Here is a 27,918-nt window from a genome sequence, read left to right as displayed (position 1 = left end):
AATGATTTGGATGAGGGAATTGAATGCAATATCTCTAAGTTTGCGGATGACACGAAGCTGGGTGGCAGTGATAGCTGCGAGGAGGATGTTAGGAGGCTGCAGAGTGACTTGGATAGATTAGGAGAGTGGGCAAATGCATGGCAGATGCAATATAATGTGGCTAAATGTGAGGTTATCCACTTTGACGGCAAGAACAGGAAAGCAGAGTATTACCTGAATGGTGGCCAATTAGGAAAAGGGGAGATGCAACGTGACCTGGGTGTCATGGTGCACCAGTCATTGAAAGCAAGCGTGCAGGTGCAGCAGGCAGTGAAGAAAGCGAATGGTATGTTAGCACTCATAGCAAGAGGATTTGAGTATAGGAGCAGGGAGGTTCTGCTGCAGTTGTACAGGGCCTTGGTGAGACTGCACCTGGAGTATTGTGTACAGTTTTGGTTTCCTAATCTGAGGAAAGACATTCTAGCCTTAGAGGGAGTACAGAGAATGTTCACCAGATTGATCCCTGGGATGGCAGGACTTTCATATGAAGAAAGACTGGATAGACTAGGCTTATACTCGCTGGAATTTAGAAGACTGAGGGGGGATCTTATTGAAACATATAAAATTCTTAAGGGGTTGGAGAGGCTAGATGCGGGAAGATTGTTCCCGATGTTGGGGAAGTCCAGAACCAGGGGTCACAGCTTCAGGATAAGGGGGAAGTCTTTTAGGACCGAGATGAGAAAACATTTCTTCACACAGAGAGTGGTGAGTCTGTGGAATTCTCTGCCACAGAAGGTAGTTGAGGCCAGTTCATTGGCTATATTTAAGAGGGAGTTAGATGTGGCCCTTGTGGCTAAAGGGATCAGGGGGTATGGAGAGAAGGCAGGCACAGGTTACTGAGCTGGATGATCAGCCATGATCATATTGAATGGCGGTGCTGGCTCGAAGGGCCGAATGGCCTACTCCTGCACCTATTTTCTATGTTTCTATGTTTCTGTTAAAGTTGCGTTGAAAGTCCAATTGTTGCAATTTGCTCGTTTGTTTAATTGAGAAACCTTCCATCTGCAGAAAATTAAATCCAGCCCAATGAAAGTCAGTGTGGGAAGAATCGGGAGGTCGACGAGCTGAGGCCAACCAGTAGGGCGGGCAGGCAGCTCCGGGTGTTGTTTCCGACTGTTTCTGCGAGCTGTTAGATAAGAGGCAGCGTGAATGTGAGGAAATGGAAGCGTTCCCATGTGCGGTCTCGCTGCAACCTACCACAATAAGTAGACCAGAGGCTCAAATAAAGACACACGTCGGTTTAATCCAGAGCGAAGGGGCTCTCCGAGAGGAAGCTGTGGTGATCTGCACTCATGGTCCGAGCCCAACCCCCCTGCATCCTCCTTGTCTCAGTTCTCTTCCTCCTCTGTGCATCTTTCTGCACCCCACAGGAAGGTAAGACTGCATGTTGATGTTTCCCGCAGGGCGTATGTGCTCACGCTTACAAACCGACGGAGAAGATTCTGCACAGGTCCCTGTTTAGGTCCCTGTTTAGGTCCCTGCTCTGCAGCTGAAATCGGTTCAAATTTCGTCAGCTGAAGTTGGAAAGCAAAGTCAGGCCACCCAAGTTTACCCGTAAATTGAACTTTTCATGAGGTAACTTGCATCGAACCACTGTATCTCATCCAAGTGCTGCACTGCACAAGTAACTGGGATTAATGTTCGGTGCAGGTTGATGGGTGTGGTGGACTCGGTGTGCTGAAGGGTCTGTTTCTGCGTTGAGAATCGCTCTTAATTCCATGACTGTGATCGATGGTGAGAGTTGGAGGGAGCTTTACCTCATATCTAACCTGGGCTATTCCTCCCATAGGGTGTTTGATGGAACGATGTTGAGGCAACTTCACTCTCCGCCTAATTATATTGTCACTGCTCTGGAAGTGTTTGATGGGACCGTCTAGTCTAGAGGGAGCTTTACCCTAAATGCAACCCTGCCCTACAAATCTCTGATGGGATTATTTTGAGAGGCCATTACCTTATATTGAGCCTGTGTGTAACTGAAATGCTTAAATGGGTTAAATGCTTAACGTAAAGAGGGCTTCAATCTATGGTTAACCCCTGCTGTCCCCAATCTGGGGCAAGCAATATCGTTTAGTTTAATTTTTCTTTAGTTTCGAGATGCAGAGCAGAAATAGGACCATCGGCCCACCGAGTCTGCACCGGCCAACGATCCCCGCACACTAGCACTATCATACACGCTAGGCACAGTTTACAATCTATACAGAAGCCAAATTAACCTACGAACCGGTACGTCTTTGGAGTGCGAGAGGAAAACTGAGAGCACCCGGCGAAAACGCCCGCGGTCAGGGGAAGAACGTACAAACTCCGTACAGACAGCATTTCTAGTCAGGCTCGAACACTGAAACCCCAATACCGTGAGCTGTAAGGCAGCAACTCTACCGCTGTGCCGCCCCAAAGGAAGGATCTTTATCCTGCAACTTCTATTGAATTTATTTCCATGTTTCTATGTAATTAAGTGCCCTGAGCAGGTTCGATGTTGACCTTCCAGTTCGTAGAGTCGACGCTTCTGCATCAAAGGCAAAGCGTCCCAGATGCCTCCTTAACGATCTTAATGCAGAATGTCGAGACATAGAGGCATTGTAGAAGACATAATTGTTTAATTTAGTTTAAAGATACAACATGGAAACAGGCCCTTCAGCCCACTGTGTACACGCCGACCAGTGTACACTAGTTCGATCCTGCACACCAGAGACAATTTACAGAAGCCAATTAACCGACAAGCCTGCTCATCTTTGGAGTGTGGGAGGAAACCCGACCCGGAGAAAACCCACGCGGTCACAGGGAGAACTACAAACTCCGTACACGAAGGCAGCACACGACCTGGGTTCTATCCTGACCACGCGTGCTGTCTGTACGGAGTTTGCATGTTCTCCCTGTGACCTCGTGGGTTTTCTCTGGGTGTTCCGGTTTCCTCCCACATTCCAAAGACGTGCGGGTTAGTGAGGGCTTCTGTAAATTGCCCCTAATGTGTGGGACGTTTCCACGTTGTCTCTCTAAATTAAACTAGAGCAGGGAAATGAATTTTAAATACTTAATCTTTTATTGATTATTGTCCTCAATATGAACTTCCCTTTGTCTGTCTAGAAAGTTCGGGAGATGATGGCAGAGGAAGAAGTCTTGTCTATGTTAATAAGCCACAAAATAAACATTCCAATATCACTGAGGGAGTGTTGGATAAAACAGCCAAGTATTACTTGACCACGGCGATTACAACCACAGTGATCCCTTCTCTTTATATCATCATCTTTGCCTTTGGTCTCGCGGCCAATGGGTTGGCTCTGGTCAATCTCATCACCAATGTCCAGCGGATGCCCTCCACCATCTTCCTGATGAACCTGGCCACGGCCGACCTTCTCCTGATCCTGGCGCTGCCCTTTAAAATCCACTACCACTTCCAGGGCAACAACTGGGTCTTCGGCGAAGCTCTGTGTCGGACGACGACCGCCTTCTTCTACGGGAACATATACTGCTCCATCCTCCTCCTCACCTTCATCAGCATCGACAGGTACTGCGCCCTGGTCCATCCGTTCTACTCCAAGCGCTTCAGGGACAACAGGTTTGCCGCGGCCACCTGCGTGGTCATCTGGGCTCTCGTTGGACTCTCTGTGATACCCTTCCTCCTCCAGAGGCAGGTGTATCCATCCAAGGAGTTAAACATCACAACCTGCCATGACGTCTTACCGGAAAACATGCAGCATGGGTACTTCTTCTACTACTTTGTCTGCCTGGTTGTCCTGGAGTTCCTCATTCCCTGCCTTGTAACTATATTCTGTTATGTATCTGTAATCAAAACACTGATGGGCAAGAGTGGCAAATATGCCAAGGCGATAAGGGCCATCGTCCTAGTGCTGGTGGTCTATGTGGTTTGTTTCGCTCCCAGTAACATAATCTTGCTCATCCATTTCTCCCAGTTTCACCTGACGGAGAACAATCACCTGTATTTATACTATGCCATCTGCCTCGTGTGCAGCACCCTCAACAGTTGTATCGATCCCTTCATCTATTACTATATGTCTGACGAGTTTCGCAACAATGTGAAAAGCTTTATATCTTTTGGGAAGGAGAAGAAAAGTGAGGACTCCAGGAAAACCATCTTCCACGTAGATTGCACATCAACATCAAAGACAGTTTAGTTTAGTTTCGAGATACAGCGTGGAAACTCAGGCCCTCCGCACCGCACGATACACACGCACCAAGGGCAATCTTACATTTATACCAAGCCAATTAACCTGCAAACCTGCACGTCTTTGGAGTGTGGGAGGAAACCAAAAAGATCTCGGAGAAAACCCACGCAGGTGACGGGGAGAACGTACAAACTCCGTACAGACAAGCAGCCGTAGGGATCGAACCCGGGTCTCTGGCGCTGTAAGGCAGCAACTCTACCGCTGCCGCCCGACATTGGCATCTTAGTGGGAGAGACCTGACTGGAACAAACGCAGAATGGTTTGGATCCGGCGAGACTACTGGGTTCTATCGGGAATTCAAGGAGAAGTGAAATAAAGCCATGGAAATATCAGCTTTTTGTTTATTAACAGAGACAATGAAATGCATGAACACAGACGGGATTGATATAAATTGTTGCCTCGGTCACAATTTGATGATGCTGTATAGTAACGGGCTTCGTTGTTGAGAGAACATCAAAGCAAGGAGATGCCCGCAATGCCTGTTGGAATCAATTTGGAAAGTTGAACCAAATATCGGATTGCTATAGGATTTTGGGAACGTCGAAGGTCATGGGATTAGATCTAGAATTGACACAAGCAATGAAAATAGCAGTGGCCTCAGTCTGGAACTGAGGCAGGGCAATTTGGAGAAAGCAGGATATTGAGACTGTTCCAGGGACATGCGGGTTTGTGGGTTGGTTCTGTAAAAATTGTCCCAAGTGTGGGATGGAACTAGTGTACGAGTGATCATGGTCGGCGTGGACTCGGTGGGCCAAAAGGCCTGTTTGTACGCTGTACCTCTAAACGAAAATAAACTATGGAATGGTACACTCCTTAGCAAGTAAAGAAGACCTTTCTCCACCTCACAGAGTCACAGAGTCATACAGCATGGAAACAGACCCTTTGGCCCAACTTGCCCACGCCAACCTGGATGGCCATCTACACAATCCCACCTGCCTGTGTTTAGCCCAGATCCCTCTAAACGTTTCACATCCGTGTACCTGTCCAAATGTCTTAAATAACCTTAAATGAATTGGACCATACCCTAGCTTATAAACATATCTGACTCGAATACCTCCTCCAGCAGGCAGTTTGTTCCTTATACCCACCACCCTCAACAATATAAAGATGGTTCAGCTATTTTTTATTTAATACTTATTCGGTGTGCTTGCTGAGGAACACCTACTATAGGGTAAAGCCCGGTCATTCCTCTTTCTCCCTACATCTGTCCAGCAGAAGGCACAGAAGCTTGAAAACACGCACCACCAGACTCAGGAACAACTTCTTCCCCTCTGTTCACCAGGATTCTGAACGGTCCTTTTCTCAGCCAGAGTAGAGTCCGATGCACCTCCACCCCATTGCGGACATTGGAACAGATGCGCTACAATGCTGAGAACTATATTCTGCACTCAGTACCTCCCCCTTTGGTCTACCCACTGCACTTGAGTTTGACACGGTTGTATTCAGGTATGGTATGAACTGATCCGTGTGGACAGCACGCAAAACAAAACTTTTCACTGTACCTCAATCATACATGTAACGAACAGCACACATACATCTTGGTTAACATCGAGCAGAGTCTGTAAGTGATCATGGAAAACGAGAGAGAGAGAGGAGAAAGAGTTGTGAATTTGTGGAATTCTCTGCCACAGAGGGCAGTGGAGGCCAAATCTCAGGATGGATTTAAGAGAGAGTTAGATAGAGCTCTAGCGGCTAGTGGAATCAAGGGATATGGGGAGAAGGCAGGCACGGGTTACTGATTGTGGACGATCACAATGAATGGCGGTGCTGGCTCGAAGAGCCGAATGGCCTCTCCTGCACCTATTTTCTATGTTTCTATGTTTCTAAAGAGAGAAGGATAAAAATAGAGTGCAGCTAAAAGACTGAGGAGAAAAGGATGTACACTGCGGTCTCACAGTTCCAGGACATCAGGGGGCGAGGAGAAGGTTCAATTTGTCCAACACCAACTACCAACAAGGTAGTTTTCATCCTTATTTTTTACATCCCCTCGATCCAATAACTCACACACTCTCCTTTACACTGTATGAACAGAAGATTGTCTGAAGAAGGGTCTTGACCCGAAATGTCACCCATTCATTCCTTCTCTCCAGAGATGCTGCCTGTCCCGCTGAGTTACTCCAGCATTTTGTGTCTAAACACAGAACACCACTGCCTCAAACTGAGGAGACTGAAGCTGAGAGAATCTCAATGGCTTCAAGCTCTCGAGAACTAGATGGGTTTAAAATCACACCAGAAACATTTCTTTCTTCCCACTCACTTTATCACATTGTATTATGCCGTTATTATTTTTTCATAAAATGTATTTAGCCAAAGTTTGTATTTTCTTATGTTAACAGGCGCTTACTCACTTTATGTAAAAGCTATTGTCCTGTGGTATTAATAAATGACTCTCATGTCCATTTCTCTCCTGCAGTACTGTATCATTAACATTATTTGGCGGCATGGTGGTGCAGTGGTAGAGTTGCCTTACAGCGCCAGAGACCCGGGTTCGATCCAGACTACGGGTGCTGTCTGTACGGAGTTTATACGTTCTCCCCGTGAGCGCATGGGTTTTCTCCGGGATGCTCCGGCTTCCTCCCACACTCCAAAGACGTGCAGGCTTGTAGATTCATTGGCTTCGGTGAAAAGATTGTAAATTGTCCCTAGTGTGCAGGATGGTCAAGTCAAGTCAAGTCAATTTTATTTGTATAGCACTTTTAAAAACAACCCACGTTGACCAAAGTGCTGTACATCTGATTAGGTACTAAGGAAAAAATGAAACATACAGTAGCACGCAAACATATCAGCACATACAAAACAGTTCACAGCGCCTCCTCAATGGGCCTCAAACGCTAGGGAGTAGAAATAGGTTTTGAGCTTGGACTTAAAGGAGTCGATGGAGGGGGCAGTTCTGATGGGGAGAGGGATGCTGTTCCACAGTCTATGAGCTGCAACCGCAAAAGCGCGGTCACCCCTGAGCTTAAGCCTAGACCGCGGGATAGTGAGTGGCCCCAAGTCGGCCGACCTGAGGGACCTGGAGTTAGAGAGGTGGGTTAGAAGATTTTTGATGTAGGGGGGGGAATGTCCATTTAGGGCTTTATATGTGAATAGGTGGTGCTGGTGTACGGCTGGTCGGCGTGGACTCGGTGGGCCGAATGGCCTGTTTAGTTTAGTTTAGGGTTGAGGCTGAAGGGAATTCCACTCTCACGAGTGACGTTGAGAGTGAGTTTAACTGAACAACATGTTCAGCTGATGGCTTCTATAAAAAGAGGGATGTACCAACAGAAGCCAAGCCTTGAGAAGGTTTGAACATTCTCAATAGCATTCCATTGATCAATTATGGGAGATTTACATTGCCGATTAACAAAGTTTTATTTACTGAAATTACAATGGGCTGATATTCTAGATAAAGCCTGGCACATGTAACACTACATCACGGTGTGGCACGGTGGCACAGCGGTAGAGCTGCTGCTTCAGGGTGCCAGGTGACCCGGGTTCGATCCCGACTACGGGTGCTGTCTGTACGGAATTTGCACGTTCTCCCCGTGACCTACGTGGGTTTACTCTGAGATCTCCGGTTTCAAAGGTTTTTTATTGTCACGTGTACCAATTGAGGTACAGTCATATTCGTAATGCCATACAGCCATATTTTTTTAACAAAGCAACAAGACACACAAACTACGTAAAAGTTAACATAAACATCCACCACAGCAGATTCCCCACATTCCTCACTGTGATGGAAGGCAATAAAGTCTTATCTTCTTCCCTCATTTTCCCCCCGCGGTTGGGGCAGTCGAACCATCTGTCGGGCGATCGAAGCTCCCGCGTCGGGGCGGTCAAAGCTCCCGCGGCTTGGAGCTCCCGAAGTCGGTCTCTGACCAAAGACCGCGAGCTCCATGATGTTGAAGTCCGCAGGCTTCTGCGGTTGGAACTCCCGAAGTCTATCTCCAGCAATGGCCGCCAACTCCACGATGTTAGGCCGCAGTGCGGACGGAGAAACGATACGGGGAAAAAATTGCATCTTCGTCAAGGTAAGAGATTAAAAAAATGTTTCCCCCAACCCCCCACATAAAACCAGCTAAAGAACATTAAAACATACATTTAACACATGCTATAAAACAACAGAGATGGAAGGGACAGACAGACTGTTGGTGAGGCAGCCATTGCTGGCGCCATCCAGTGGCTTCCTCCCACTTACAGCTTTGTAGGTTAATTAGTTTGGTATAAAGGTAAAATTGTCCTTAGTGTGTAGGATAGCGTTAATGCGCGGGGATTGCTGGTCAGCGCGGATTCAGTGGGCCGAAGGGCTTGTTTCCGTGCTGTATCTCTAAACTAAACCACAGTTCTATCACCCTTCAACCCACAATGTCCATGCCAAACATGATGCCAAGGTAAACTAATCTCCTCTGCCTGCACACGTTCCATGTTCCTCCGTTCCCTGCGTGTGCCTATCTAGCAACTTCTTAAACTCTATCGTATCTGCTTCCACCACCAACCCATGGCAGTGCGTTCCAGCCCCCCAACCTCCCCCCCCCCCCCCCCCCCCCCTTCTCCTTAACTGTGTAAAAAACCTGCCCTGGCATCTCTGCTCTGGCAACTTTTTAGCACTGGCATCTCCTTTTAACTTTGCCCCTCTTGCCTTAAAACTATCCCCTCTGATATTGTCAGCCTGGGAGAAAGTTCTGACCCTATCTACACTATCGATGCATCGCATAATTTAAAAATACTGCACTTCCCTCAGTTCTCTGCTGAACTTCTGACGTTCCAAAGAAAACAATCCAAATTTGTCCGGCCTCTTCTTATAGCTAATACCCGCTAATCCAGGCATCATTCTGGTAAACCTCTTCTGCATCCTCTCTGCATCCTCCACGTCCTTCCTGTATCGGGGGGGGGGGGGGGGGGGGGGGGGGGGGGACCAGATCTGCACACAATGTTCCAAATACAGGAGTTAATCTGCCTGCGTCTAATGCCCTTTCTAATTTGAATGGTAGTAATGACAGCATTTGGTCCTGGGTGCCACAGATAAAACAGAAAATAACGAAAATATTCAACTGGTCATGCGGCATCTGCGGAAGAAAGAAACGGGAAGTCTTTTTTTTTAGTCTAGTTTAGTTTAGAGATACAGCGTTGAATGAAGTCCCACGCCCCGCTGAGTCCTCGCCTACCGTGATCACCCCTTGCACTTGTTTTAGCCTACACACCAGGGACAATTTACAGAAGCAAATTAACCTACAAACCTGCACGTCCTTGGACTGTGGGAGGAAACCGGAGCACCCGGAGTAAACCCACGCGGTCACGGGGAGAACGTACCAACTCTGTACAGACAGCACCCGTAGTCAGGATCAAAGCCGTGTCTCTACCACTGATATATAGAATGGGGAAAGAAGTGGGGAAAGTGAGGAATGATCATCCTGAGGAATCCAATAGTTCTGCTTACTGTAATATCTGCTATGCAGCTTCACTATCCATTGGCTACCTCATCTTTGAGTTATTGATTCTGATTATCGTGTCCTTTAACATACAAAGGAAGATATTTTGTGTACATTCAGAGTGGGTAGTAGTTGATGCTATGATAAATTATTATATGGAGTCATAGAGAGACACAGCACAAAAACAGGCCCTTCTGACCATCAATCTCCCATTTGCACTACTGGTGCACTAATTCCAATTTTATCCTCCCAGTACACCTCACTAACACACACACACACCGACCACACACATGCACACACACACAAACACACACACAGATGCAGAGAAAGACACACACACACATACACACACACACACACACACACACACACACACACACACACACACACACACACACACACACACACACACATACACACACATATATAGATACAGAGAGAGCCATGCACATCCACAGATATACACACACAAACACACACACACATACAGATACACACACACACAAACACACACAAACGCACGCACACATACACATACACACACAGATACAGACATCTACACACACAAACACACACGCACACACACACACAGATACAGAGAAACACACACACACACACACAGACACACCAAAACACACAGATACACACGCACACACACACAGATACAGACATACACACACACACACAGATAGAGAAACACACACACACATAGATACAGAGAGAGCTATACACATACACACAGATACACACATAGAAACACACACACACATACAGATACACACACACACAGAAACACATGCACACACACACACACGCACACACACACACATACAGATACAGAAACACACGCACACGTTTATTTTTGTATTACATGATAGGAAATGGACCTTATCTTTCGAGAGATTCACAAAGAGCCACTTCCAATTGCTTTGTGTCATTTTGGAAAGTTGTGAGGTTTTTCAGCGCATGTTGAAATGGTTTCCACCTCGGCCTTGCCAAATTGACCAAATTCTTCGTGCTTCATTCCTTTGGTAGACTGCCAAGAAAATTAGAACATAGAACAAACAGTACGTTTGGGGCAGCACGGTGGCGCAGCGATAGAGTTGCTGCCTTACAGCGCCAGAGAACAGGGTTCGATCCCGACCATGGGTGCTGTCAGTACGGAGTTTGTACGTACTCCCCGTGACCTGCGTGGGTTTTCACTTCGGTTTCCTCCAGCACTCCAAAGATGTACAGGGTTGTAGGTCAATTGGCTTGGTATGAGTGTAAATTTGTCCCTAGTGTGCGTAGGATAGTGTTAATGTGCGGGGATCGCTGGTCAGTACAGACTCAGTGGGCCACACTGTATCTCGAAAACTGAATAGTACAACACTGGAACAGGACCTTCAGTAGAACATGATGCTGAGTTAAACTAATCTCATCTGTCTACACATGATCTATTCCCTGCATATCGATGTGCCTATCTAAAAGCCCCTTCATCACTACTATTGTATCTGCCTCCACCACCACCCCTGGCAGCGCGTTCCAGACCCCCACCCCTCATTGCGTTGAATATTTCTCCCTCACATCCCCTTTAAAATTTGTCCCTTGACATTTGCGCCCTGGGAAAAAGGTTCTGACTGTCGACCCTATCTATACCTCTCATCACTTAATATACTCCTCTGAAGCATTTACGAGGATGTTGCCAGGACTCAAGGAGCTGAGCCATTGGGAGAGTTTACTCAAGCCGAGGACTATTCCTTGGAGCGTAAGAGGATGAGGGGTGACCTTATAAAGCTATATAAAATAAAATAAAATAAAATAGGCCCATCGGCCCAACTTGTCCACACCGACCAACATGTCCCATCTTCACTAGTCCCACCTGCCTGCATTTGGCCCATATCCCTCTAAACCCTTCTATCCATGTACCAGTCTAAATGTTTCTTAAACATTGCGATAGTCCCTGCCTCAACTACCACCTCCGGCAGCACATTCCAAACACCCACCACCCTATGTGTAAAAATGTTACTCCTCAGGTTCCTATTAAATCTTTCTCCCTCTCATTTTAAACCTATGTCCTTTGATTCTCGATTCCCCTACTCTAGGCAAGAAACTCTGTGTGTCTACCCGATCTATTCCTCTCATTCCTTGTATACACCTCTATAAGATCACCCCTCATTCTCCTGTGCCCCTAGGAATAGTCCTAGCCTGCTCAACCTCTCCCCAAAGATCAGGCCCTTGAGGCCTGGCAACATCCTCGTAAATCTCCTCCGCACCTTTCCAGCTTGACAACATCTTTCCTATAACATGGTGCCCGAAATTGAACACAATACTCCAAGTGTAGCCTCACCAACGTCTTATGCAACTGCAACATGACCTCCCAACTTCTATTCTCAATGCTCTGACTGACGAAGGCCAATGTGTCAAAAGCCTTTTTGTCCACCCTATCTACCTGTGATGTCACTTTCAACGAACTATGTACCCGTGCTCCTAGATAGACACAAAATGCTGGAGTAATTCAGCAGGACAGGCGGCATATCTGGAGAGAAGGAATGGGTGATGTTTCGGGTCGAGGTCTCAAAGAAGGGTCTCGACCCGAAACGTCAGCCATTCCTTCTCTCCAGAGATGCTGCCTGTCCCGCTGAGTTACTCCAGCATTCGGTTTAAACCAGCATCTACAGTTCTTTCCTACCTGTACTCCTAGTTCCCTCTGCTCTACAACACTCCCCAGAGCCCGACCATGGACTGTGCAGGTCCTGCCCATGGTGGTGCTCCTAAAATGCGACACCTCGCATCTCTCTGCCCTGACAACATGCTGGTACAGGCTGCACATTCCACCTGACCCACTGACGGTGTCACTTGTTGGGTCATGGCATCTCTCTGATGGGCAACGGTCATGAGGAATTTTATTTTTAACTTCAATGCATGACATGCAAGGATCGCTTCTGAGAAACAGAGTGTCCATAAAAATACAAATACAAAGGAAACATGTGGAAAGAGATAAGATGTTCTCGTGGCAGCACCAAAGAATAGGACAACTTCTCCTGCACGCTGCAGAAGGGATACTTTGCTCATTCCCTGAAAGGATCAAGGTACTTGTTTCATTTCATTAACGGCAAGATTTAAGTTTATTATTGATTACAGTAAGCAATTTGTTCAACTGCATTTAGATTTTGGGATGTATTTGAAATTTGGGGCAAAAGATATCAGGGGGAAATGAGGGGTAACTATTTCACACGATCTGGAACATATTCTGGCGGCCCTGGTTGCTGCCTCACAGCGCCAGGGACCTGGGTCTGATCCTGACTGAGGATGCTGTCTGTAACGGAGTTTGCACGTTCTCCCAATGACCGCGTGGGTTTTCTCCGGGTGCTCCAGTTTTCTCCCACTTTTCAAAGATATGCAGGTTTATCGGTTAATTGGCCTCCGTAAACTATCCCGCGTGTGTGGGATAGATTGGGTTGAATAGAGAAAAGGCAAAACGAACATGTTCTAATTCGCATGAAAAGATAATAATTTTAATAGGTTTTGAATCGTGTTTTTACTTCAATTATTCCCCCATACTTGCTTTCAAAGCTGAGAGTCGATTTAAATAATTTAAATCTCTCCATATTGGGGAGGTTAAATAGTGAAACTGAGGGATTGAATGAATAACCGCCTTGTGCAGCTGGTACAGCTGTTGCCTCACGGTGCCAGAATCCCCGGTTCGATCCTGACCTCGGGTGCTGTCTATGTGTAGTTTGCATGTTCCCCATGCGACCGCGTGGGTTTTCTCTGGGTGCTCCAGTTTCCTCCCATATCCAATGGAGGTGCGGGCTTGTAGGTTAATCGGCCCTGTGTAAAAATTGCCCCAGGTGTGTAGGGAGTGGATGTGAAAGTGGGACAACATAGAACTAGTGTGAACGGGTGATCAATGGTTGGCGTGGTCTCTGTGGGCAGAAGGCCCTGTTTCCACGCTGTAAACTAAACTAAACTAACTAATTGCCCTTCATTCATTCTAAAAGGACTGGACAAGCTAGATGCAGGAAAAATGTTCCCAATGTTTGGGGGGCAGTCCAGAACCAGGGGCCACACAGTCTAAGAATAAAGGGGAGGCCATTTAAAACTGAGATGAGAAAAAACCTTTTCACCCAGAGAGTTGTGAATTTGTGGAATTCTCTGCCACAGAGGGCAGTGGAGGCCAAATCACTGGATGAATTTAAAAGAGAGTTAGATAGAGCTCTAGGGGCTACTGGAATCAAGGGATTATGGGGGAGAAGGCAGGCACGGGTTACTGATTGTGGATGATCAGCCATGATCACAATGAATGCGGTGCTGGCTCAAAGGGCCGAATGGCCTCCTCCTGCACCTATTTTCTATGTTTCTATAAATTGGTGGGGGGGGGGGGGGGGGGGGGAGGGGTTTACTCAGGGGTATAAACTGCTGTGTTAACGTATACCAACCCCTAATTTAAACACTTGGCAATGAGGATACAGGGGAGCCGGAGTCTTCTTCACCAGCAGCGAAATAATGAAAGGAGTGGCTAGAGAAGAGAAAGAAAGAGTTAAAGTCTGCGCTCACTAAAAGGCATGTTTTAGAAAAATATTTACCCCCCCCCCATCGTAATGACCTCTGATGTTTACACAGGCTGCGACCCCAGTAATAAAAACATTGCGGCTTTATTATCTAACTGCATATCCTTTATTCCTTATCCAGTCACAACCCGTTCCGTCAGGGCAGCAACGCAAGTTCAACGCAGAAACAGCCCAGAAACAGACGCTCTCTGTTGCTGCAGGCTGTTCTACTAACCCTGTGTGTCGACCGTTGTAAGGCGACAGATGATCCTAACCTAGACTATGACGGTGAGTGGGTTCTGTTTATAATGCCGTGTAAGAAAATAACTGCAGATGCTGGTACAAATCGAAGGTGTTTATTCACAAAATGCTGGAGTAACTCAGCAGGTCAGGCAGCATCTCAGGAGATAAGGAATGGGCTATAATGCCATTCTGCCTGTGTCAAAACATGAAGAGTGCTCGGGCAGAAACCGCGTCGCTTGTTTCCAATTGACCCCACCCCACCGCCAACCAGTGCTGAATCATCCCACCACAACCAGAGAGCAGTACTGAACTACTATCTCCCTCATTGGCGCCCCTTGGACTTGCCTCGATCTGGCTTAACCTTGCACTAAACATTAATCCCTTAACATGGGTAGACACAAAATGCTGGAGTAACTCAGCGGGTCAGGCAGCATCGCTGGAGAGAAGGAATGGGTGACCAGTTTCGGGGTCGAGACCCTTCTTCAGACATCATGTATCCTTATCATGTATCCATAACACTGTAAATGGCTCGATTGCAATCGTGTATTGTCTCTCTCTGCTGACTGGCTAGCACGCGGCAAAAGCTTTTCACCATAATAAGCTAAACTGAAACTGTACTGAAATGAACAACGCTTTAAGTTTCTTGTGAAGCTCGGGAAAGAATAACCAAATGCATTAGGAGGAGAGTTAGGGTTTTCATTGCGGGTAACTCAGAGTGTAAACGTTTATAGACGCATCTAATGGGATGGATGCTTCTATCAAAGGACGTTGTAGAAACTGTCCACAATGTACAGATTCAGTGCGTGGATGGGTTCATCATCTGGAGAGTCCCCTTTTCCCATAACAAGGAGCTTTTATTATAAAGCCACAGTGTACAAAATACTGCATTTACTCCAGTCCCACCTGCCTGTGTTTGGCCCATATCCTTCTAAACCTGTCCTATCCATGTACCTGTCCAAATGTTTCTTAAACATTGTGATAATACCTGCCTCAAGTGCCTCCTCTAGCAGCTCGTTCCATACACCCATCACCCTTTGTGTAAAAAATATCAGTTTCCTAATAAATCTTTCCCCCTCTCACCTTAAACCTATGTCCTCTGGTACTTGGTTCTGGGTAAAAGACTCTGTTCAATCACCCTTTCTGTTCCCCTGATCATCTTATACACCTCAACAAGATCACCCCTCAGCCTCCTGCACTTCCTATTTAATCCCCCCCCCCCCCCCCCCCCCCCCCCCCGCTTACCTTAAAGCAGGGATCTGTGCGGGACCTCTGCTGTTTGTTTGTATGTTATATATATATATATAAATATATATGAACTAAAGGTGTCCACCACTTTAATATCCCAGATGATGTCAAGCTTCTTGAATACTGTTAGAGAGACACTCTTTCAGGTAGACGAAGAGAATATTAATACCAACCCCAAAGCAGGCATTAACTTAGTACCACTTGGTGTGGTACTAATTGTTCCTTGTAATGATTAATATTGCCATTAACTGTACACAATAAATAGTGCATTGATGTCCAGAGAGGTCTTGGGGTGTATGTCCACATCCCTCTGAGAGTAGCAACAAAAGCAGATAGGGTGGTAAAGAAGGAGTAGTGCATCCTTGCCATCATTAGTTATGGGAGGGTGGGGGTTGAGTATAAAAATCGTAGAGTCATGTTGCAGTTGAGTAAACGTTTGGATGGGACATATTTGAAGTATTGTGTTGGAGTTCTGGTTTTTGAATTACAGGAAGGATGTGGAGTTTGGCTTTTGAGTGGGCACCTCCTACATTAACCCCCATCATCCAGCACTTAGTCTATGCCCTTGCAATTAGAGTACTCTTAGAAACATAGAAAATGGGTGCAGGAGGAGGCCATTTGGCCCTCCGAGCCAGCACTGCCATTCATTGTGATCATGGCTGATCTTCCACAATCAGTAATCCGTGCCTGCTTTCTCCCTATATCCCCTGATTCATGCAGTGAATTGGCCTCCACTGCCCTCTGCGGCAGAGAATTCCACAAATTCACAACTCTCTGGGTGAAAAAGTTTTTTCTCATCTCAGTTTTAAATGGCTTCCCCTTTATTCTTAGACAGCGGCCCCTGGTTCTGGACTCCCCCAACATTGGGAACATTTTTCCTGCGTCTGGCTTGTCCAGTCTTTTTATAATTTTATACGTTTCTATAAGATCCCCTCTCATCCTCCTAATTCCAATGAATACAAGCCCAGTCTTTCCAATCTTTCCTCATATGACAGTCCCGCCATCCCGGGGATTAACCTCGTGAATCTACGCTGCATTGCCTCAATAGCAAGGATGTCCTTCCTCAAATTGGGAGACCAAAACTGCACACAATACTCCAGATGTGGTCTCACCAGGGCCCTGTACAACTGCAGAAGGACCTCTTTACTCCTATACTCAAATCCTCTTGTTATGAAGGCCAACATGCTGGAGTAACTCAGCGGGACAGGCATCAGAAGGTCAGAAAGCAGTGGGGAAACCCCAGTATTGAACAACGCTGCTGAGTCTACAATGTTTTAGTCACTCACAAACAATAAACTACGATTACTGCAACTGCGCACGTAGAGAATCATTTGATGTTTTATTGGGAAACTGCAGTTCAGACGCTTCTCTTCCTGTGATTATATTCGAGGTGTCACTTTGCCATTATCTTTCTGAGTCACCAGCGAGAAAAATTCCACTGGTTTCTCCGTCCCAGACTCAAAGTAAAGATGCCGAAAAATTGCTCACTATCTTCATACAAAGGGAATGCAGGGATCTGTTCTTTTGCATTCATTACATGGTGGCATGGCACGCAGCAGCAGGTTTTAGTTTAGTTGCAAGGTACAGCGCGGAAACCCGCTGTGTTATCCCAGCATTTTGTTCATGAGTTCTCAAGTTCTTGAAGCAGAATGAGGCCATTCGGCCCATCAGGTCTACTCCGCCCATTCAATCATGGCTGATCTATCTCTCCCTCCTAATCCCATTCTCCTGCCTTCTCCCCTGTAATCCCTGACACCCGTGCTAATCAACCCCTTGACTAATTTTGTGTCGAACAAAGAAAAAGAGAGATTGTACTGCAATATCTTAAGTCGACAGCAGAGGGAGATGTGGAAAAGCAGTCCCCTTTATCTCCTATTTTACGATGTTAATAAGAAAATGAACATTCTTATGCCAAATGCTCTTATCTAAATGTTCTAGGGATAACTTGTGCAGCTTGAACAGCCAGAATGAAACAATTGGTTCCAATCTCTAGTTTGTAGAAAACAAAAACTGCAGATGCTGGTTTAAATCGAAGGTAGACACAAAATGCTGGAGTAACTCAGCGGGACAGGCAGCATCTCTGGAGAGAAGGAATGGGGGAAATGTCACCCATTCCTTCTCTCCCGAGATGCTGCCTGACCCACTGAGTTTCTCCAGCATTCTGTGTCTACCCACTCTCTCGTTTGGTACAGGTGTCAGAGGTTATGGGGAGGAGGCAGGAGAATGGGGTGAGGAGGGAGAGATACTGTAGATCAGCCATGATTGAATGGCCGAGTAGAGTTGATGGGCTGAATGGCCTAATTCTACTCCTATTCCTTATGACATGACCTATGACCTCTTTGGGCTAAAATGCCATCAACAGTGTTTTAATATAAAGCTGCAGTTATACAGCTATTAGGTTATTCTCCACAAACATGATTAACATAGAACGAAGATATTATTTTTATTCTTGGCGAGTTGGTGTTTAGGATTATTATGGTCACAAATCCCACCATCCCACAACGCAATTATCCAGGAAGTACACTATACAATAACAGGATGCACCACTTTATTCTGACAGACATTGAGCATTTCCATTAACCTTTTCCTCTGTCTGATCTGTAATCTCTTCCCATTACACAATTCGGAATAAGGCATCTGTTTCCGGATTCAGTTATTGGGTACGGGAACGCCTTATCTCTCTCTTGAATGGATGCTCCCATATTTTTAACAATAATCCCTGGGTCTAGGTTGCCCCACGAGGAGAAACATCTTCTCCTCATCCACCCCTTTAAGACCCTTCAAGATCTTATCTCTTGCAATCAAGTCCCCGTTCACTTTAGTGCCTAGACTTTAGAGATACAGCGCGGAGAACACAGCCCACCGAGTCCGCACCGACCAGCGCAAATGGAGTAAAGAAGGAAAGATAGATTAGACTTGATTCAATGGCGGAGTAGAACCGATGGGCCAAATGGTCTCACTCTGCTGCGATGTCTTAGTGAACTTATGAATGGCAGACGATCTATCATCAGCTCATGGAGATGGTGGCCGACAGTGGTCCTCTGTTACACATTAGGACGGAATAGCTGATTGTCTCACCACCATTGTGGAGCTCAATAACTTCTCCAGAGTTAGTCAGCAAGGGTGCAAGGCGAGAAAAAAACAGAAGAAAACCTGCTGACCTTTTCATCAGTACATGTACATAAAGCTGAAATGGCCGGATACTTTGACGTTGTTCCCCCCCCCCCCCCCCACCCACCCACCTATCCCCCCCACCCCCACAGATGCTGAGCTGCTGAGTATTACACGTCCACTACTGATTTTCCAGTAGCCTTGGTTCCAGAGCCTTGCTGGGTGGGTTATCCATTTGGCCAGAGCAACAGATGTTAGGGGCCGCAGGAGGAAGGAGTCCAATGGTACCGGTAGGTACTGGGAAGTCGCCCTGGGAAGTCGGCTATGGGAACGGATCTGCCGGCTCCAGCCGGTCCGTAGTTCCAGAGCCCCGGACACAGGGGGCTGTGGAAGTCCCGATGAGGTCGAGATCGGCCTTCTGACCCGGTTTAGGCGCCACATTTTTGAGTGAGGGGGAGGGTGGGAGGGGGGGGAGGGGTGTGTTCAAGTGCGCTCTCAGGATTTTAAACAAGGCTCTGGACCATCAGTTGCCAGAAAATCGGTGGTGGACGTGTAGTGGCATTTTGAATTGCATTGAATTGAATTGAATTGAATACATTTCAATTCTTGAAATTGAAATGAAACAGACAAAGCTTGTCTCCGCTATGAAACCTGCAACCTGCCCCCTTGATCCAGCCCCCACTGCCCTTCTGAAGGATGTCATTGCAATAGCCGGTCCCAGCATCCTCTCTATTATCAACAGTTCTCTGGCCACTGGCACTGTTCCAACCAGTTTCAAGCACGCGGTGGTCCAGCCCCTACTGAAAAAACCTAACCTAGACCCCACCTTGCCTAGCAACTACAGACCCATTTCCAAACTGCCATTCCTGTCAAAAGTCCTTGAAAAGGCAATTCTAACCCAATTAGTGCCCTACCTGCACCAAAACACCATCCTGGAAAGTTTCCAGTCAGGTTTCAGAGCCCACCACAGCACAGAGTCTGCCTTGTTGAAGGTACACAACGACCTGCTTCTCGCCATCGACACCGGCGACTGTGCAATCCTGCTCCTTCTCGACCTCAGCGCAGCGTTCGATACAGTGGACCACACCATCCTTATTGACCGTCTCCGGTACGCGGTTGGCATTGATGGCACTGCCCTGAGCTGGTTCGCTTCGTACCTCAAAGATAGGAGTTTCGCCATCCACATAGGCAGTTATTCCTCTGCTCCAGCTAGCCTCTCCTGCGGAGTTCCACAAGGCTCCATCCTAGGCCCCATTCTCTTCTCTCTATACATGCTCCCCCTTGGTCAAATCATTCAAAGGCACGGCATTTCTTTCCACTGCTATGCCGATGACACTCAGCTTTACCTCCCCCTGAAACCCAACAACCAGTCAAATTTAAACAGCCTCTCACACTGCCTTGAGGACATAAAATGTTGGATGGCACAGAACTTCCTCCAATTAAATGAGAGCAAGTCTGAGATCATCCTATTCGGCCCCCCCGACTCCATCAAATTGATAACAGGCAGTCTTGGAAGTCTATCCTGCCTAGTCAAACCGCATGTCAAAAACCTCGGCATGATATTTGACCCTGCATTAAAATTTGATAAGCAAGTCAATGCTGTGGTAAAAGCCAGCTTCATCCAACTTCGAACCATAGCTAAAATCAAACCTTTCCTCCAATTCGACGACAGAGAAAAAATAATTCACGCTTTCATTTCCTCCCGCCTAGACTACTGCAACTCCCTATACACTGGGATCAGCCAATCTTCCCTGTCCCGCCTGCAACTGGTCCAAAACGCCGCAGCGAGACTCTTGACGGGTACCCGTAAAAGGGACCACATCACCCCGATTCTGGCCTCTCTCCACTGGCTCCCCGTACAGTACAGAATCAACTTCAAGCTCCTCCTGTTCACGTATAAAGCCCTAAATGGACACTCCCCCCCCCCCCACATCAAAAATCTTCTAACCCCCCTCTCTAACTCCAGGTCCCTCAGGTCGGCCGACTTGGGGCTACTCACTATCCCGCGGTCTAGGCTTAAGCTCAGGGGTGACCGCGCTTTTGTGGTTGCAGCTCCTAGACTGTGGAACAGCATCCCTCTCCCCATCAGAACTGCCCCCTCCATCGACTCCTTTAAGTCCAGGCTCAAAACCTATTTCTACTCCCTAGCGTTTGAGGCTCATTGAGGAGGCGCTGTGAACTGTTTGCGTGCTACTGTATGTTTCATTTTTTTTCCATTGGAACCTAATCAGATGTACAGCACTTTGGTCAATGTGGGTTGTTTTTAAATGTGCTATACAAATAAAATTGACTTGACTTGACTTGACTTGACATTTTATTAGCGAAGTATGTATACAAACAAGGAATGTGCCTTGGTGCTTTGTTCGCAAGTAACAAAATACAGTAAACAATTAAGAATAAAACATAAAACATTAATACATTAAGAATAAAGCATTATAATTTAAACATGTAAAGAAAGAATTAAAATACCAGAGCAAAAGGGGGCTACAGACTTTTGGTTGTTGAGTAGAGCTACTGCTGGTGGAAAAAAAGCTATTTTTATGTCTGGCAATGGCGGCTTTGACAGTCCGGAGTCGCCTTCCAGAGGGAAGTGCTTCAAAGAGCTTGTGGCCAGGGTGAGAGGGGTCAGAGATGATCTTGCCCGCTCGCTTCCTGGCCCTTGCAGTGTACAGTTTGCCGTTTCTATTTCAGATTTCCAACATCTGCAACATCTTGCATTGAGAAGTGTCTTATTAGAGTCATCGAGTGATACAGCTTGGAAACAGGCCCTTCGGCCCAACTTGCCCAAAACTTGCATACTGTTTTAAGGATGAGCACGGGCCTGGTGGTTCAATGTTTCAATGTACGTCCATTAACCATGAATTCCCCTCTTCTTTTCTTTGTTCAGATGAGAATGATCCCACTACCGATATTTCAGAAGACGACATTAACACGGGCTCAATGCCAAGTGTGGCTGACATCATGAGGTCCTTTAAAGCCACTCAGCAAAAAGTGAATGGTTCCAATGAGACATACATGGTCGTGGACCAGGCTGTTCGAGCCCATCTGACTGGTATCACCACCGTGGCTGTTATCCCAGCTCTTTACGCCTTGGTCTTTGCTGTTGGGCTGCCAGCTAATGGACTGGGACTCTGGATAATGGGGACTAAGATCAGGAAGCTCCCGTCCACCATCTTCCTGATCAACCTGACCACGGCGGATCTCCTCCTGATGCTGATCCTGCCCTTCAAGATCTCCTACCACCTCCAGGGCAACGACTGGGTCTTCGGCGAGGCTCTGTGCCGGACGATGACCGCCTTCTTCTACGGCAACATGTACTGCTCCATCCTCCTCCTCACGGTGATCAGCATCGACCGCTACTTTGCCCTGGTCCACCCTTTCACCTCCCGACAGTTCAGGGACAACACAATTGCCGTTTGCGTGTGCTCGGCTATTTGGGTGACCACTCTCCTCCTGGTCCTGCCCTTCCTCTTTGTTGAGCAGCTGCTCCGGCCCTACAAGCTCAACATCACCACCTGCCACGACGTGCTGCCGCAGGACAAGCAGAGCGGATTTTTCTTCCACTACTTCGTGTGCCTGGTCGTCGTGGGGTTTTTGATCCCCTGCTGTATCACCGTCTTCTGCTACGGCTCTGTGATCAAAACCTTGGTGGCGAATGAAAAGAGCTACAGGCGGGCTGCGGTGGTCACCTTCCTGATCCTGCTAGTGTACCTCGGATGCTTTGCACCCAGCAACGTAGTCCTCCTAGTTCACCACTCCGAGTACCGCCTCACCAACGGCAGCGACCTCTACATTTACTACATGGTCTGCCTGGTTCTCAGCAGCGCCAGTAGCTGCATCGACCCTTTCATTTTCTATTACATCTCCGACGAGTTCAGGCTCACGGTCAAGCATGTCATTTGCTGCAGTAAGGACCGCCGTACCTCTCTGTCTGGCAGGACCACTCAAGAGCTCCTGCACACCAACACATCCTCCTTTTCAAACTCCCGGGCCAAGACATCAGTGAGAAGCATCTGATTCGGTGGCGGACCTGGGGATAGTCTCAAGGACCTGAGTGTTGTTTAAAAATTAAAAAAATAGAGATCGATCCAGAAACGACTTGGCACTTGTGAAGGAAAATAACTGCAGATGCTGATTCAAATTGAAGGTAGACACAAAATGCTGGAGTAACTCAGCGGGTCAGGCAGCATCTTCACACAGAGAGTGGTGAGTCTGTGGAATTCTCTGCCACAGAAGGTAGTTGAGGCCAGTTCATTGGCTATATTTAAGAGGGAGTTAGATGTGGCCCTTGTGGCTAAAGGGATCAGGGGGTATGGGGAGAAGGCAGGTACAGGTTACTGAGCTGGATGATCAGCCATGATCATATTGAATGGCGGTGCAGGCTCGAAGGGCCGAATGGCCTACTCCTGCACCTATTTTCTATGTTTCTATCTCAGGAGAGAAGGAATGGGTGATGTTTCGGGTCGAGAGATTTCTTCCGAAAATACTTGCACTCCTGAGCGGCTTGCCAAGTAGTTTCAGCATTAAAGAAATGGAATATATCCAGAACCTGTTGGTTCAGATTAATTCAGGAGATTACATTTTTATCCTCCCAAGCGTCACTTCTTTGGAATGAAGAAAATAGAAATATGTGTTTTCTTTAGCGTTGTTGCAAGTTCTAAGTTCTAAGTTTACAGAGTTGAGTAACTGCCTTGATGTTTTTCCACTCCACATCACAGCTTTCTAATAGTCATAGAGGCAGGCAGCGTGGAAACGCTGATCCAGATTTTGGATCATATCCCATTTCTTTGACGCTGAAACTACTTGGCAAGCCGTTCAGAATTTTCAAGCCGTTAAGCAAATATTTTCACATATTCCTTCTCTCCTCTAAATCTGTCCTAAATGTTTCTTAAACATTGCGATAGTCCCTGCCTCAACTACCTCCTCTGGCAATTCATTCCATACACCCACCACCCTTTGTGCGGAAAGGTTACCCCCTCAGATTTCTATTAAATCTCCCCCCCCCCCCCCCCCTCACCTTAAACCTGTGCCCTCTGGTTCTTCTCACACCTCACTCTTTCTCAGATGAGCCTCCTAACCATTATCTTGGTGGCATAATGGCTCAGCGATAGAACTGCTGCCTCACAGCATCGCAGTCCCGGGTTCAATCCTGTCTACAGGTGCTGTCTGTGTGGAGTTTGCATGTTCTCCCTGTGACTGCGTGGGTTTTCTCTAGGTGCTCCGGTTTCCTCCGTCATTCTAAAGACGTGCAGGTGTGTAGGTTCATTGACTTCTGTAAATTGCCCCCATAACTAGTGTGAACAGATGATCGATGGTCGGTGCGAACTCTGTGGGCCGAAGGGCCTTGCTTCCACGCTGTCTCTCTCAGCTGAGGTTAAACCTATGCCCTCTGGTTCTGGCTTATAGTGAACGGTTTCTCACAATCTATGCTACCTATGGCTTTTGTATGTTGGATACATCAATCATGTTTAGGGTTGCCAACTGTCCCATATTAGCCAGAACATCCCATATTTTGGGCTAAATTGGTTTGTCCCATATGGGACCGTCCTTGTCCGGTATTAGGCCCGCGGGCCACTGTAGGCCGGGACAGTGTAGGCTAACGGAGTGTGTTCGGGGAGCGGGGGCCGAGTGTATTCGCCTGACAGCAACCCGCCTCCCGGCCTGGGCGGCCGCCATTGGTGGAGCAGGAACCGTGGCCGCTGGCTGGGATCATGTGGGGCGGTGACGTCACCTTGTCCCCTATTTGAGAGTGAGATAGTTGGCACCCCTTATCAAGTTCCCCCTCAGCCCCCTCCACTCCAATGAAAACATCCCCAGCTTATTCCAGCCTCTTCTCAAAGCAGAGCTCACTAGCCCAGGCAACATCCTGGTGATTCTCCTCTGTACCTTCTCCAGTGCAATTAGTTCATAAGTTCATAAGTTCTAGGAGCAGAAGAAGACCATTCGGCCCATCAAGTCTACTACGCCATTCAATCATGGCTGACCTATCTTTCCCTCTCGACCCCATTCCCTTGCCTTCTCCCCATTACCCCTGACACCCGTACGAATCAAGAATCATTGCATCTTTTTTTATGGTGTGGCTAGGAGATCTACACAAAATACTCCAGCTGTCGCCAACCAATGTTTTATATAGCTGCATAATAATCTCTCTTTTCTTATATTCTAAGTCCTAGCAAAGAAGGCAAGTATCCGCAAGTTTTGTTAACCTTCTTAACCATCCATCTTCAATGATTCCTGGTTGTACGTCAAAGTCCATCTGTCCTTCACTACCTCCATGGGCCCTACCTTTCATTGTCTGTGTCCTGGCCTCATTAGTCTTCCCAAAATGTCTTGTACTTAACGGAATTAACTTTTATCCGTCTTTGATGGTCCAACCTTATCAACTCATCAACATCGTCCCACAGAGTAAAAACTACACTCTCCACCATTAACACCACTGCTCATTTTTATGTCATTGGTAAGATTACTCATGATAACTCTCCATTGCTCGTCCAAATCATCAATGTGTATGACAAACAGTAAACAGTATTGGAGATAGGCACAGAATACTGGCGTAACTCAGCGGGACAGGGAGAAGGAACGGCGGACGTTTCGGGTCGAGACCCTTCTTCAGACTTCAGACTCGCTTCAGACCCATTCCTTCTCTCCAGAGATGCTGCCCGTCCCACTGAGTTACTCCAGCATTTTGTGTCTATCTAAACCAGCATCTGCAGTTCCTTCCTACACAGTAAATGGTATTGGTCTTAGTTTATTATTGTTACATGTACCAAGATATAGTGAAAAGCTTTCGTTTGTGTGCTATTCAATTAAACTATTTAATACTATCCATGAGTATAATCAGTCCCTACACAAGTACCACAGGTTGTGATATGCCAGAGTGCAGGACATAGGTTTTCAGCATTGTAGCTTTGCAATACACGGTGGCGCAGCGGTAGAGTTGCTGCCCTACAGCGAATGCAGCGCCGGAGACTCAGGTTCGATCCTGACTATGGGTGCAGTACTGTACGGAGTTTGTACGTTCTCCCCGTGACCTGCTTGGGTTTTCTCCGAGATCTTCGGTTTCCTCCCACACTCCAAAGACTTCCAGGTATGTAGGTTAATTGGCTGGGCAAATGTAAAAAATTGTCCCTAGTGGGTGTAGGATAGTGTTAATGTGCGGGGGTCGCTGGGCGGCACGGACCAGGTGGGCCGAAGGGCCTGTTTCTGCGCTGTATCTCTAAATCTAAAAAAAATCTAAATACCAGATCGTATGATCACCAGTCATGAAGAAGGACTAAAGAAAATATTGTTAGTGCAGCTGGAACGACTGAGAGATTTCCATGTGGAATAGAGATTTAAAAGAGTGGGGCGATGGTATTGGATGATACACCTGAGGTGGCACAGTGGCGTTGCAGAAGAGTTGCTGCCTTACAGGGCCAAGGACCCAGGTTCGATCCTGACTACGGGTGCTGTCTGTACGGAGTTTGTACGTTCTCCCCGTGACCTCGTGAGGTTTTTCCAGGTGCTCCGGTTTCCCCCCCCCATATTGCAAAGACGTGCATGTTTGTAGGTTAATTGGCTTTGGTAATATTGTAGGATTGTGCCAGTGTACAGTGTGATCTTTGGTCAGCACGGACCCGGTGGGCCAAAGGGCCTGTTTCCGCGCTGTATCTCTGGATGTCTTAAAACCAGTCTAAAAAAGATAGTAGATCCTCTTCTGGGACCAAAGAGCTGCCACACTCCGTCACCATCTTGGCATGGCCACAACAGTCCCTGTGGTACACCAATGGGCCTGGACATCCATGTACAACCCCTAAAGCAGCAGCTCATCAATGATTAACATAGAAACATAGAAAATAGATGCAGGAGGAGGCCATTTGGCCCGTCGAACCAGCACCGCCATTCATTGTGATCATGGCTGATCATCCACAATCAGTAACCCGTGCCTGCCTTCTCCCCATATCCCTTGATTCCACTAGCCCCTAGAGCTCTATCTAACTCTCTTTTTAATTCATCCAGTGAATTGGCCTCCACTGCCTTCTGTGGCGGAGAATTCCACAAATTCACAACTCTCTGGGTGATTCATTGATACTTTATTGTCACATGCACTGAGGTACAGTGAAATGCTTCGTTTTGCACACAACCTGGTAAAATTGTACAGCAGACCTCACCTGGGCAGTGCACACAAGATGCGCCATGCGTCAGAGTTACAAAGGTTCACTGAACATACCTGTCTTCAGCATGCCACCGCATGTGGTAGCAGGTGGTCCCCCTCTGGCTCCCCCCTTCGTTCTCGCCGCCCCCCCTGTCGGTTAATCGTCTTGCCCCCTGACTTACAAATATTTTACAATTTAGAAACGTAGAAAATAGGTGCAGGAGTAGGCCATTTGTCCCTTTGAGCCAGCAGCGCCATTCAATATGGTCATGGCTGATCATGCAAAATCAGTACCCCGTTCCTGCTTTCTCCCCATATCCCTTGATATCAGTACCCCGTTCCTGTTTTCTCCCCATATCCCATATCCCTTGATTCCGTTAGCCCTAAGAACTAAACCTAACTCTCTCTTGAAAACATCCAGTGAATTGGCCTCCACTGCCTTCTGCAGCAGTGAATTCCACAGATTCACAACTCCCTGGGTGAAAAAGGTGTATTATAAGTGTATTTGAGGTGTATTAATACTTGTGTAGAAATGTCAATGCTGTACCCGACACGAACCTGTGCAATAAATAAAGCCAAATGCTGGAGAATGCTGAGTGAGCGTTTGATTGAGGAGTGCAAGCTGTCTTCTTTTTCGGCAGAGTCTTCTTAAAGGCAACAACAGGACGTGCTGCGGATGGTTTGAAGCTACACGATCCTCTGGTCACCTGTGTAGGTCTTTAACCCGCTCCTGAGGTTCTGTAGTCATAGTCACAGAGTGATACAGCGTGGAAACAGGCCCTTCAGCCCAACTTGCCAACCCCGATCAACATGTCCCATCTACACTTGTCCCACCTGCCTCAGACCGATCTGAAGAAGGGTCTCGACCCGAAACGTCACCCATTCCTTCTCTCCTAAGATGCTGCCCGACCCGCTGAGTTACTCCAGCATTTTATGTCGACCTGCTCTCCGTACCTCCCCCTTTGGCCTATACAGTGTACTTGAGTTTGACTGAATTTGACTGAACCAAACTGGCAGGGGTGCTG

At 47.2% G+C, this 27,918-nt stretch overlaps 1 protein-coding gene and 1 pseudogene across 3 annotated transcripts; both read left to right on the top strand.

Moving 5' to 3' along the window:
* Positions 1 to 1,312: 1,312 nt before the first annotated feature.
* LOC144607056 (proteinase-activated receptor 3-like) lies at positions 1,313 to 6,602 on the top strand. 2 transcript variants are annotated; one of them, XM_078423626.1, is made up of 2 exons: positions 1,313 to 1,413; positions 3,121 to 6,602. In XM_078423626.1, the coding sequence occupies exons 1-2, from the start codon at positions 1,332 to 1,334 to the stop codon at positions 4,167 to 4,169; spliced, it is 1,131 nt and encodes a 376-aa protein (XP_078279752.1). In that variant the 5' UTR covers positions 1,313 to 1,331; the 3' UTR covers positions 4,170 to 6,602. The 2 variants fall into 2 exon arrangements, with proteins under 2 accessions (XP_078279752.1, XP_078279753.1); XM_078423627.1 differs by lacking the exon at positions 1,313 to 1,413 and adding an exon at positions 1,707 to 1,773.
* A 7,784-nt stretch (positions 6,603 to 14,386) lies between these two features.
* Positions 14,387 to 22,937, top strand: LOC144607270 (proteinase-activated receptor 3 pseudogene; annotated as a pseudogene). The gene is made up of 2 exons (XR_013549085.1): positions 14,387 to 14,448; positions 21,647 to 22,937. The product of XR_013549085.1 is annotated as a proteinase-activated receptor 3 pseudogene (transcript).
* The last annotated feature ends 4,981 nt before the right edge of the window (positions 22,938 to 27,918 follow it).

Source organism: Rhinoraja longicauda, chromosome 28, assembly GCF_053455715.1.
Source record: "Rhinoraja longicauda isolate Sanriku21f chromosome 28, sRhiLon1.1, whole genome shotgun sequence".
NCBI lineage: Eukaryota > Metazoa > Chordata > Chondrichthyes > Rajiformes > Arhynchobatidae > Rhinoraja > Rhinoraja longicauda.
The sequence above is the reverse complement of the archived record's forward strand: the minus strand, read 5'-3'. Positions and strand labels throughout refer to the sequence as shown.

What these genes read in the sequence shown, in the direction of transcription:
- LOC144607056 (XM_078423626.1), top strand. Translation starts at nt 1,332, where the DNA reads ATGGTCCGAGCCCAACCCCCCTGCATCCTCCTTGTCTCAGTTCTCTTC. An exon ending in TTTCTGCACCCCACAGGAAG is followed by an intron (nt 1,414 to 3,120) that starts GTAAGACTGCAT and finishes TTGTCTGTCTAG; the next exon opens with AAAGTTCGGGAGATGATGGC.